The sequence below is a fragment of the Centropristis striata genome, chromosome 12 (assembly GCF_030273125.1).
Source record: "Centropristis striata isolate RG_2023a ecotype Rhode Island chromosome 12, C.striata_1.0, whole genome shotgun sequence".
Lineage (NCBI taxonomy): Eukaryota > Metazoa > Chordata > Actinopteri > Perciformes > Serranidae > Centropristis > Centropristis striata.
This window is the reverse complement of record NC_081528.1, coordinates 25,914,024-25,926,696: the sequence shown is the minus strand read 5'-3', so window position 1 is coordinate 25,926,696 and position 12,673 is coordinate 25,914,024. Positions and strand designations below refer to the sequence as shown.

Sequence of the window (12,673 nt, the reverse complement as noted above, 5' to 3'; positions counted from 1 at the left end):
GACAATGTGCAAGCACACACACACAAGGCTGTCATGGACTCTGGAAATAAGCAGTTAATTGTTTTAGAAAAGCATGACTAAAGAATTATTGCACATATGCATGGTCCTAGCATCATGTAACAGAAAACAGTACAACATTATAAAACATCCGCAGCAGAAGTTAATTAGATGAGCTGCTCCTGAGGACGACTTTGCAAATGCAGTGGTGATTTCCCACAAGGGAGTTGTGCTTCACTTTACATTTGCCTTTCGCCACTCCTTGGTGAAATCATACTTTTCTTGCATAGACACTTAAAATAGCTGTGTACATAAATGTGACTTTAGCTAATAACCATCAGCTACCTGCTGAGTATCCGTAAAGAAGCTAATGTGCTACATTGGCTGCAGTCTTGATGGTCTTCACACGCAGTTAGGCAGAGCTCCCTTGGCTCTGCCCCAGTCCAATGAAAACCTGCCTCCCATGAGAACGTGCCGCCATGGAACAACTGCACCGCATGCAGTTAACGTTAACAATGCAAGGCGGAGTAAGGACAATGATGGCACCTCAGTTACAGTAATAAAACAACTTGAACATATTAGCATATACCTCTCTAAAACATTATTTTCCCATTACTGAACTTGGGATAAAGGACAAATGTATCATGTCAGCTGAATACAATATCAAAATCTGTTATAGCAGAACTGAATTGCTCATAAGGGTAAGGAGGTTTGGCTCAGGTGCAAAAATATTAGTAATTTCTGCTTCATTCCCTCATTTAAACAGAGGGGCTGCATAATGTGGGACACCTCTGTAATCCTGGACGTGCTCCATCCTCTGTTTGTTTCAAGGCCTGTGTCAGTGTTTTCCTCTGGCTCTGCTCACAGCAATGTTTTGGATGTGCTTCCACAGCAGCGAAGGGTCTGACTCGTTATGTCTTATCAGAGACTCCAGCCCCTCTGCTTGGTCCAGGCTCTGCCAGTAATCCTGAGGCCATATTTGCAACCATCTGCGGACAGATATACAAACAGATTAGGCTCATCACAGAGGATATTTTAATTAGAGCATTAAAATAGACTGATGTCTCTCCCCGCGGGACGTTGTTATTCACATTAAAGTACAGAAAATGGAAGGATTTCACACCTGGCACGGTGAATAATTTAAGGCAAACTCACCCATCATCTGCAGGTAGGTCCTGGACATCTCCGTACCCGGGGCTGGGCAGGGGGCACCCCATGTGAGAGTTGCTGGCCATTTTAGGCTGAGGAGGTTGATTCTTCTTAGGGGCTTTCCTGTATGCTCGTTCTGCTGCTAGTCGTGCGTTCTCCTGGTCACACACGTAACATTCAAATCCATTCAGGTAATTGGGTTTACTCATGTCATTAACCCCCCACTCGCGGGTCTCCAGAGACTTTAACAATTGAGTGTTTGTGATGCGGCGGGGGTTCTTGAACTCTAAATATTTTGCATATTCATCATCATTCTCATCAAGATGTTTGAGGAATTCCCCCAGAGCTTTTGGTGAGGGGAAGTTATCGATGATGATTACAGAGTGGTCGTTGGGCATCCAGTCGGCCACCACAGAAGAGCCTCGATAGACTGGCACGCAGCCCTGATGGAGAGGCCGCCACAGCTTCTCTGTCATGTAGTCTGGACACAGGCCATTCTCCAGTGCCAAGTGAAACTTGTAGCGTGCAACAAAATTCATAAAGCTGGCCTCTTCGCCAGTAGCTGTGGCAGTGTCCTCCAGATGTTCAGGCAGAGGTTTGTTGTTCAAGCATTTCCCGTAAGAGTCCACCTACAGAGAGAAAAGAATGAGTGAGAAAGGAGACAGATGGAGGCATACTCCAACTCCAACATTTGGAAGATTATTAATGTGACACCGGCACACTTTTAACAGTCTCCATTTTTCATAAAACCCTGATTAGACATTTCTACTTGAACTCTCAACATTTAATTCCCTGATGAGATGAGAAAAAAATCACACCGAGAGCTATATTTACAAAGCATTTACAGAGGTCTTACTGAAGTTGCATGCGTCAAGATTAATGATTTTGACCTGCTGACCTGTGTGCACAAGGGGAAACAAGGAAGACTCCGAGCTACAGATTTTCAGTGCATATGATCCAATTGTTTTTATTATAAAGAATGGCTGTGGTATGGGAAATATTGAGGAGACTACTTCCAATGGTATTTAGAAAAAAAAGAAATGTATCCTGACATTTGTGCAGAACAGGAACAGAAGCAAAATAAGACAATTAAGTCAGTGTTCAGAGGATGAGTAGAAAAAAAAAATCACACGGCGGTATCATTCCTTTTTTTAAATGATAAAAAAAAAGATAAGGTCCATAGACCAGTGTTTTCAGAAAGTTTTGCCTGGGGACCCACTTTTTAAAAACCATTGCAACCCAATTTACAAAAGGCCTCAATAAATTGTGAGAAGGGCGACTTTGTGCTTAAATGAATGTTCCTGATGTTTTTCCCACATCAAACTACTGTATTCTAGCCTTTCTCATTAGATTGTATGTTATAGCCTTAGTACAATTATCAGAACAGTATGAACATTCAGTATTATGAGAAAACATGCTTCTTGTTAATTCTTGTTTTTTTTCTTCCTTAAATCCTCATGCCTATTATCATATCAAGCAGGTTTGTGTTTCAAGTGCAGCTTGGAGACATGTCTACCAACATCTGCGAAGCTTCTGTTTAAAAAACTATATATATTAGGTTTGTCACAATTCTCCAAATCCACAGATTAATTAGACATTTGGGTCACAATTAGATCCAATTTTCAATTAAGACTTTTATTTTCAGCACTGAGGGCTATGCCATTGTCAGACTATTGAGTATTAATTTGTAAAATTTAACAGATTATGGGTTTTATCACCTGTCAAATGTAATTTACATTTTAAAATTCTACTTTGAAAACATAGGCTAGATGGTATCAAGTGTGCCATATTTCTGTGGGGCTGTACTACACTAAGGCCAAATGGTTAAGTATTTGATTTTGCCGATCCTGTGTTGATTTCAGTGAAGCTCATTTCAATCAGTTTCAATTTAGAACTGAAATCATGAGTTTAATTTTACATACAGTAATACTATAGTAATTAACAGACTATTATGGGGCCATTTTAAGCATTTTCAGGTATTTTAAAGTTCGACCATTCTTCACAAAAATCGACATACTTTAGTATTACTTTTTTATTATTTTTGGACATCACATAATATGGTGTTTTTTCACTATTTTTGTGCAAGCTATACTACTACACAATCAATTTACTAGTTTTAAGCAGTTTTCAGGTATTTTAAAATTTTACCTTTTTTTAATTTTTTTTACAAAAAACAACATAATATAGTATGACTTTTTTTTGCGGGTAATTTTTGGACATCCCATAATATGGTGTTTTCTCGCCATCTTTGGACAAACTATACAACTGCATGTATCAACAGACTATAATTTTCCTTCTCATTTCAATCATTGGAGTTTTTTGCAGCTCACTAAGAATACACTCTGTGTACTATGGGACTCTTAATAATCCAGGCACTGAACTGGAAACAGCTACACTCATGCATCTTTGTGAAAATGTCCTTGACATAACTTCTCGGTACTGTACCTGAATATACTTCATGAGCTCCTGGACATATCTGTTCCTGTCTGACGGCACATCGCAGTGAGACTGCATGTAGAGCACAGGAGCCAGGCCCTCCCTCCTCAGCTGGTTCTTCACCTCTAGGGACACGACCACAGGCTTCAGCAAGTAATCCAGAGAAGGCAGCCACTGCAGGGTCAGAGGGTAGTCCGACTCTCTGCGAAATGTTGCAGTGTAGTTGAACAGCCTGATCCCTGGTCCATGGGACAGGATGTAGTTATTCATGGGTGACTCTTCATGGAACAGTGACCAGGTCTGGTGGCGCAGACGAGGTAGCGGCGCCTCATATGCCCGAAAGTCTGTCCCATAAAAGATGATGGATGCTGTCCGTTTGTACAGCTGCACCTTTCAAGATCAAAATCAAGATTACTGGAAGAACAACTTCAGATGATGATTATAATTAATGTGAGCATGCATCTTCTCTTGGTCTAAGCCAAGAGTTTCAGAAAAAAGCTTAATGGGGTTACATATCTTTGGTACCTTGCGGTTGCTTGTGACCAGGCAGGAGGATGTGGCACAGTCGATGCGTTCTGTGTCGCCAGGGAAATGTGGGAACAGTCCTGCACTCCACCAGAGGAGAATGGGCAGCTCCTTGTTGCTGCGGCGGTCAGCGTTGCCAGGTCCTCTGTAAGAACTGATGGAGGCAAACTCCATCTCTGACAGAGCACTCTGTGGCAGAAAGGCTCCTCGGTCCACTGCATCCAAGGCCTCCAGGGGAGGTTGATCATCTGGAAAGGAGGCAAAGGAGACCCAGACCCAGCACAGGACACCAAACAGCCCCAGACACGCACAGGGCACCAGCCTGCCCCTACCCGCCATCTGCAAGGTTGGAAACAACAGAAAACACATTGCAGAGACTGGCATACAAGTAGGTCACCATGCAAAAGGAAAAATCAATTAACTTTGTCTGTTTAATACAGACGTGGTTCCTAAGTCTCGCCGATAAAGTCACGCTGTTTGTGTGCTCATAACTAACATTAAAGTTTCATTGATGCAGTTATCCTTTTCTTGCAGCTAACTTCATTGAACAAATAATAGCAACAGACTAACATTTTAACCATACGTGTCAGAGGTTTCTGAGCATGCACTATTATCGAAACATTTAGAATGTCCTACCATTACCAATGCAACAATTACATGAAGGTGCGTTTTTCTGTTTTCTTCAATCCAAACACATACAACTATTCTCCTTATAAAATGGTATTAAGGAGCGGTGATAACAAAGTGCAGTGGTTAACACACAACCAACGGTACAGATCCTGGGAATAAAAACAGACGGATTCTTCTTCTACCTTTCTCCTTTTAACTTCTTCTTTGGGTCTCAAACTTACGCCGGCTACACACTGCCACCTATAGTTTGGGAGTGTATTATTATAATAAAATGACCACTGTAACACTTATTTTGCACGTAGGGTGTGTACATAAAATAGAACATGCTAAGAGTAAAAACATGATAACAAACACGTAATACAGACAACAAATCAGTAATAACGGCTTTGAAATATGGTCTGCTATCAAAATACAAAAAACTGTTACAGTTGGTACAATTATAATACCGGTAGATTCACTTCTGAAGAAGTAAATGTAGAAAGCCTCCTAAAAAGTATTCTTGTAATTTCTTCATTTGCTTTTCCCGATTTATTTCTACTAAATAATGCAAAAAAATAATAATATTCCTTTTTAAATAAATAAAGTTATGAAAAAGTATAATAATAACTAGGACTGCAAGCAGTACTGAACGGGCCCTCGCAGTACACGCGTGTCGGGGCATGCTGCCGTCGGGGTGTGTGCGTTACAGGGGCCAGTCTATACCACCCCTATGAATTTCATTGCCTTAAGTGTTATAGTGTGGCCACGGTACCAAATATGAAATTAAACTGCCACCACAGTGCCACCTGTGTATAAGTTAGAAGAGGCAGGTAGCAATGGTGGAAAGTAACTATGTACATTTACTCAAGTACTGGACTTAAAGTACAATTTTGAGGTACTTTTATGTATATTTTATGTAACTTTATACTTTTACTCCACTACATTTTGAGGCATATATTGTACTTTTTACTCCTCTACATTTAGTTGACAGCTTAAGTTACTTTTCAGGTCAAGATTTAAAATGAAAAACATGATACATTTAAAATTATTACCCATTTTTATAAATTATTAACAGTGGTATTAGTACTTTTACTGAAGTAAAGGATTTGAATACTTCTTCCACCACTGTTCTTTTTACTTCTTTACTTCTTTAATTATTTTTTAATTATTATTTTTTTAATTTTCTTATTTTTTTTATTTCTTATTTTTTTATTTATTTTTTATTTTATTTTAAAAAATATATATTTTTTATTTATTTTATTTTACTTATTTTTTCCTGACCGCGCATGCGCAGAAGCGCAGGAAAAAAATAAATAAAATAAAATAAAATAAAATAAAATAAAATAAAATAATAAATAAATAAAAAATATATTTAAAAAAATAATTCAAAAAATAATAATAAAAAAATAATAATAAAAATAAAGAAGTAAAGAAGTAAAAAGGACAGTGGTGGAAGAAGTATTCAGATCCTTTACTTCAGCCAGGTGTGACTTATATTTAAAGTTTCATGAGTTTTTGGGTATGTTCAGGCAGTGAAAAAAGCGATCATTTGGGGAAAAAAAATAAATAATTCGAAATACAATAGGGACCTTGCAGGTCGTTGCCTGCTCGGGCCCTAATAAAAATTCATATCACGGATCAATTACTAAAAAGAGGCCCACAGATAAGCTTTTTTTTTTCAATCCTAAATTGTATGTCTGTACATGGTATTTACAGATATAAACCTCTGCTTACTTTAGTGGGAATCTTACTTAAGTTAAAGTAGTATTAAGAGAAAAATGTACTTAAAATACCAAAAGTAAAGTACTTGCTATGAACCCCTGTGAGTGCTATATCCTATTATTATATACTATATTAATAAATTGTTTGTACTCTTCAATTAAAGTTCTGAGAATTTATCTGCTTTATAGACTATTGGTAGTTTAATCTAACAATACATCATATTTATGAATTCAAGCGTTATTGTGCATACATAATCTAAATCTGCAATGTGACTATGGCACATATGTTGTTCACCAATTCACTGTCACTTTAACATGTTTGTACTACTAATGTATTAGTTTGTGCTTGGTTGTTTGTATTTGTATTTTTTTCTGCTATTTATTTATTTTTAATTCTTCTATTTAATTTGTATTTTTCTATTTTAATTACCTTAATCTGTCTTAATCTTAATCTTAACACTGTACTTGTGCTGCTTACTCTGTACTTGTGTAGCTGCAACACCTGGATCAGTAAAGGAATATCTTATCTTATCTTATCTTATCTTATCTTATCTTATCTTATCTTATCTTATCTTAGTAACAGCAGTTGCATTAATGTAATAGAGTAAAAGGTACAATATTACCCTCTGCACTTATGTGTAATAAATGTAGTAGAAGAATAGCTTCTTTTTTAGTTCCTGACAAATCAGTTGCGTATAACCTGAATGATGTATAAAAATATACTAACGAAGAGAAAAGAAAAGAAAAGAAAAGAAAAGAAAAGAAAAGAAAAGAAAGGAAAGGAAAAATCTAGTGAAGTATCTGCACCCCAAACTTTAGGACTCCTAAAATCCATTTGGACAGTGACAACCATAACAACGCCTCTCAGTTGTTGACATCTCTTATTGAAAGTGAACTTTACGGGCTTTAGGACCTCGGGTCGTCCAGGCGGTGTGCACGTGCAGCTTCTCGATGGGGGCGCGCACGTCACACACTCAATCTCAGTCAGATGTAGGGGCGCAGGGCAGAGCACGCAATAACAACTATTAGGAACAGGGTGAGTGGAAGTACATGTTTGTATATTTATGTTAGATGCATTTCATTATAGACAAATCACCTCACTCCATCGTTTGTTCTTTTGTTGTTTTGAAACTAGTTTTGAGTCGCAGCTGCACTGAGGCTAACGGTTAGCCTGACCAGTATAGGATGTCAACAAGCCTCAAGACCGACTAGCCGGCTAGCTTGTTAGTTGGCTGGGATGCTTTCTAAGTCGCTACACAGTACAACAGTGTTATTGTCTGTTTGCATTATAGTTTTAAGAAGCCTGTTACCTGTTCTCCTAGTTAACTTCTGCTCTCGACTGCTCCATGAACAGTTTCGCAGAGACCCGCGACGAAGAATGCGAGTTTTAGCCGCCAGTCACTGTTGACAACAAGCTGATACATGTATGTGGTCTGCGCAGGTGCAGTGGTCTTCTCCTATAATCCTGACTCGCCCCTGTTTGTTGTTGCGTTGGACTCCTACACGTCACCTGCTATATATGTCACAAAAGTAATGTCGTGTCCTACAGTATGACTGGCAAGCATATAAGATTTGTTGGTTGTCATGTTTGAGTGTTACTGTGTTGTAATACAGGAGGCTGTAGTCAAAGTCAAAGCTTCAACCAGAGACCTTTGGAAGATATCTCGGTCCTTCACCCCTGTTACTGTGTCCCTGAAACTAGTCAACCATTATACATCTCCCTTTCATTTGTGGTCAGTAAGGTTAATTTGAGGTTGAATAATATTGCAAAAGCAGCAGTCTTTTCCCCTAGTTAGATGGATTGAAAGATAGATACGCTTTAATAATCCACCAGGAGGAATTTAAGTGTTAGAACAGCATGAATGGAATAAGACACAGGGACATGAAAAATTGAAATAATAAAACACTGTGCAATATCTACGTAAGGATAATCTATATGATAAATACATACAAAGGATAATTTAGTCCACTACAGTAGAGCAAGTGAACTGTCCAACATTATTATAAGTTGTGTGGTGGGCTGTCCATAATGGGGAACAGTTCTGACCAGAGGTGACTTATTGTTCAGTTCTACTGCAGCAGTGAGTTATCTACACTGACTCATCAGCATAGTCAAGCCAATAGGCTGGTTAGGTTGTTGAATGTGTTCTAAGAAACTCAGTGTGTTTCATTTCCTGTTCCCAATAGTGATGAACATCTCATTTTGTTTCTGTAGTAAGTTTCAATTTTGTCGTTTCTTCCTCTTTCTAGGTTCAGTTGACCCTGGTCTGCCACCTGGTGTGGAGGCCTTGCTGGGTGGGAGGAAACATGATGAGCGGGAAGAGCCTGCTCCTGAAGGTGATCCTGCTGGGGGACGGTGGAGTTGGCAAGTCCTCCCTAATGAACCGCTATGTCACAGACCGCTTTGACTCCCAGTCCTTTCACACCATTGGCGTAGAGTTCCTAAACCGGGACCTGGAGGTGGACGGGCGCTTAGTCACTCTTCAGATTTGGGACACAGCAGGCCAGGAGCGCTTTAAGTCCCTGCGCACGCCCTTCTACAGAGGTGCAGACTGCTGCCTGCTCACATTTGCTGTGAACGACCTGCAGAGCTTCCAGAACCTCGGCTGCTGGAAGAAGGAATTCATGTACTACTCGGATGTTAAAGACCCTGAGCGGTTCCCTTTTGTGGTGCTCGGCAATAAGGTGGACATGGAGCAAAGGGAGGTGGGGGAGGACGAAGCTCGGGCCTGGTGTGAAGAGAACGGCTGCTGTCCTTATTTTGAGACCAGCGCCAAGGATGACACTAATGTCACAGCTGCATTCGAGGCAGCTGTCAGGGAGGTTCTGGCTGCTGAGGACCAGATTGACCATGCACTACTGAGTAGTACCATCGATCTTCATGGCAACCGCAAAACCTCTCGCACGTCTTGCTGCTGATTGGTCAGATGTGAATCCACCTTGTCTTAATCTCTAGCTGAAACCTGGCAGTTCTGAGAGCCAGTGAGATAGTGGTAATGGTACAGGAATTGTAGGTACAAGGTACTGAGTACAGGATCCCTTATAGATAATGTGGATAAGATAGAGCTGCTCTGAGGAGGGCCTTGTTAGGGATTCAGCTGGTATCTTGACTGTGGAATTATTGCTCTAACCCAGGTACAGGCACACTGTAACAGGCACACTCATACTTTGTACTCCGTCTGCTTTCAGTAGTGTTGCACAAAAACATTTTCACCCAGCTTCAGCTATGTCTGCCTATGCAGGAGTTGTATCAAACAGTGCTTTCAGAGCATTTATTTTTATTTAAATGATTAAAATGTTAATTAATACAGAAGATGAGAGAATACCAGTCCTCTCTTGAAGAGCACACTTTACCTTTGGCACAGCAACATTCAGTCAGCCCTGTAACTTCTAAGTTTGAGTAATGAGCTGAATTTCCTAGGTTTTTAGAGGGGCTTTGAATACAACATCCCATTTTCTTGTTATCAGATCTTTCAACAGAAGTGGGGAGCTAGTGTATTTTCTTGACACAGGCAGTATCTGTGAGTGGCAGTGTTACCAATCCAGGCCGATATTATGCATAAGAAACCCCCATCAACACTATGATGACCAATATGATTTGAGGTACGAAGAACTTTAATGATTGTTGCTCTCAAAAGCAACATGAACAAAAACTATGTTCATCTTCAATGGGAAGGGAACTGTAAGCTTTAATTTTGCAGCACAGACTGTTTTTGGTACGAGCTATTGTAGTGCCCTTATTCATTGGTCTGTTATAAGTATTACCACTGCACTACAGTGTAGCTGGAGTTGTCAGGTATATGAGTTAGGCATTATCAGATTGGTTTTATTTCCCATGACTTACGTACATGGGCCTGTTTACAAAGGAAGGTACAATATTTCTCGAAGTTAAAAAATAATACTGCTTTTGCTGCTGTTGTTGATAAACTGCTGTTAATTTTATTGTGAAGCACATTTCCATTCTCTGATTGCATTTTTTTTTCAGACATTGTGTGATATTCTGTTTGATTAAGGGCTGATTTAAGTCTGTTTTCCTCATGTATAGAGGAGGTTATAATTATCAGATTTAACAATATTTTTGCAGTTTTGGCTTGTTGGTATTGTAATCCTGTGCCTGCTTTGTTGTTTGCGTGGCAGTAGGCCTGTCATGATATCCACTTTTGCTAGATGATAAATTGTCTCAGAAATAACTTCCATAAATAGTATATTGATATTTTGAGACATTTTTCCCACTGATTTAATGATAATAATAGCATAATAATGCAGGTATACAGTTTTAAATTGCAATTAATTTTTAAGTCTCAATAATATTCAACTGTTGATTTGGAATTTGAATATTTAAAACAAATATCCAAAATAAATAAACCTGCATAAAGTAAAACCACATAACCAAAACAAAATATTAAATGGGCTCTCAGGCTCTATTAACAAAAAATTCACTTAAATTAAATAAATATTGGCACAGGGGTATAAAGAGTCATTCATTCTTCAACAGGCAAAATATCCTGCCAATCCAGGTCCTCAATAATTAGGGCCTTTGTTAACAAAAAGTGCAAATAGTGTTTCTGCATAGTTTTTGCTATGAAAAAATGCTTAGGTGCTGCTCCAAAGTCCTTTAATGATCAAGAAACCCTACTGTTTTTCTTGGCAAAAATATTGGTGATGTTCTTATGCAAACACAACATGCAGTATTGTACAATATATGGACATGGCCTTGATTTTTTTTTTCACCTTGATGTCAAAAACATATTATTTGTGGCAGGTCGACGAGGCAGGTCTTAACATTCCAGTCCTTTATATTATTTATATTAGTTTTGCCTACTCTGAAGGTCTCCTCTGCTTTACTGGTACATTATACACCTTGTGCTGCCTGTCTGTCTGGTCATTCTAGGTCTCAGCTGAATGCAAAACAGCCAGAGTACAAGGATAAGGCCATTACTACTATTGTGTACACTTCTCTGGTTCATACAGTATTGAGTGAAACATACAACTGAGTATTCTGACAACTTAACAATGTTTACTTGTTTTACCTGGGTGGTACTTTTATTTTCATGTTTTTACAACGAGCTCCCTTTGTTTATTTGCAGAGAAAATAACATGCTGTTTTATGAATGCTTCAAACTAAGTTCATCATGGTCAATTCATTCTCATCAGTGTTTTAATTGCTGCTAGAATAGTATAATATTGTGTCTTCTTAAACAACCCAACCTGTTGCATAAATAGGATCAAATGTTTTCATTTTCTGAATGCACCATGGTTCTTATTATAGTGCATGTTCTCATACCTTTTTTTTCTGTTTTGTTGGCGGTCTTGTGACATTTCTCAACCTAAGATTTGCCTTTCAAGTCAAGAATTGCATCATATTTCAATGTGTGTGCAGACTAAGAGCTTCACTTTGAAGTGAATTGAATCCAGTCAGGTACAGGTATATTTACTTATTACATGGTTCTTTGCTTTAATGTAGGCTCATGATAAATAGCTTGTTCATATGATTACTGTAAAGGTGTGTTGAGTACTAGTACTCACAGCGGTATGAGAGAAACTGCATTAAATGTGAACTGCATAGGGCATTTTAACTTAATCAAGCAGGTAGCCTACATTAATTCAAAGCAAAAAATAGGGCTGTTAGCTTATCATTTGTCAGTGTTCGTATTTACTTACCATTTCAGCTTTTATCATGTTCAGATAATGTAGCCTACCACAGTGTTTACCTGAGAATCAGTGGGTACTTATAAGCTGGTAGCATAACCCAGTACAGTATGTTGCTCTCATAATGCCGTCATGTCAGTGTTTTTTTTATGTTGCTGTAATATTTATGAATGTAAAAACATATTTCTTTGGGCTGTCCATATAAATGGCTTATGTAAATTGCAAAGGGCATTCATTTTATAATAATGTACGAAATGACACTGAACGTCTGTCTCATCTCAACCCATGAGTGTGATTTAAGCTGCGTGAAAGTTAGACTGTTCATCTTGATTATGTGTTGATCTAATGGACTACTTCCATTACTCCTCTTTTTGCACTATGAGGATAAGACTGGTCGTGCCAACATGCTGGCAAAGCGGTGAATACTCTCCAGTGCTTGGCTACAAATAAAACATGCAACATACCAAATGAAAACACTTATCTTGTTTGTGGTTTTTTTTGTGCTTATGCCTTGAAAATTCATGAAAGTATGTGCCTTTAAAAAGTACTTCACAGTTTGGAAACAAAAGCTCCCAAACTATTTTTAA

At 38.6% G+C, this 12,673-nt stretch overlaps 2 protein-coding genes across 6 annotated transcripts; one reads left to right on the top strand and one right to left on the bottom strand.

The window, feature by feature from the left end:
- Window positions 1-7: 7 nt before the first annotated feature.
- Window positions 8-7,762, bottom strand: fut11 (fucosyltransferase 11 (alpha (1,3) fucosyltransferase)). Of its 5 annotated transcripts, none has more exons than XM_059346059.1 (5): window positions 7,748-7,762; window positions 4,108-4,446; window positions 3,592-3,972; window positions 1,153-1,775; window positions 8-986 (listed from the first exon to the last, which is right to left on the bottom strand). In XM_059346059.1, the coding sequence occupies exons 2-5, from the start codon at window positions 4,444-4,446 to the stop codon at window positions 836-838; spliced, it is 1,494 nt and encodes a 497-aa protein (XP_059202042.1). In that variant the 5' UTR covers window positions 7,748-7,762; the 3' UTR covers window positions 8-835. The 5 variants fall into 5 exon arrangements, with proteins under 5 accessions (XP_059202042.1, XP_059202040.1, XP_059202041.1 ...); XM_059346057.1 differs by lacking the exon at window positions 7,748-7,762 and adding an exon at window positions 4,744-4,910; XM_059346058.1 differs by lacking the exon at window positions 7,748-7,762 and adding an exon at window positions 4,750-4,910.
- rab9b (RAB9B, member RAS oncogene family) lies at window positions 7,440-12,580 on the top strand. The gene is made up of 2 exons (XM_059346061.1): window positions 7,440-7,473; window positions 8,688-12,580. The coding sequence occupies exon 2, from the start codon at window positions 8,745-8,747 to the stop codon at window positions 9,354-9,356; it is 612 nt and encodes a 203-aa protein (XP_059202044.1). The 5' UTR covers window positions 7,440-7,473; window positions 8,688-8,744; the 3' UTR covers window positions 9,357-12,580.
- The last annotated feature ends 93 nt before the right edge of the window (window positions 12,581-12,673 follow it).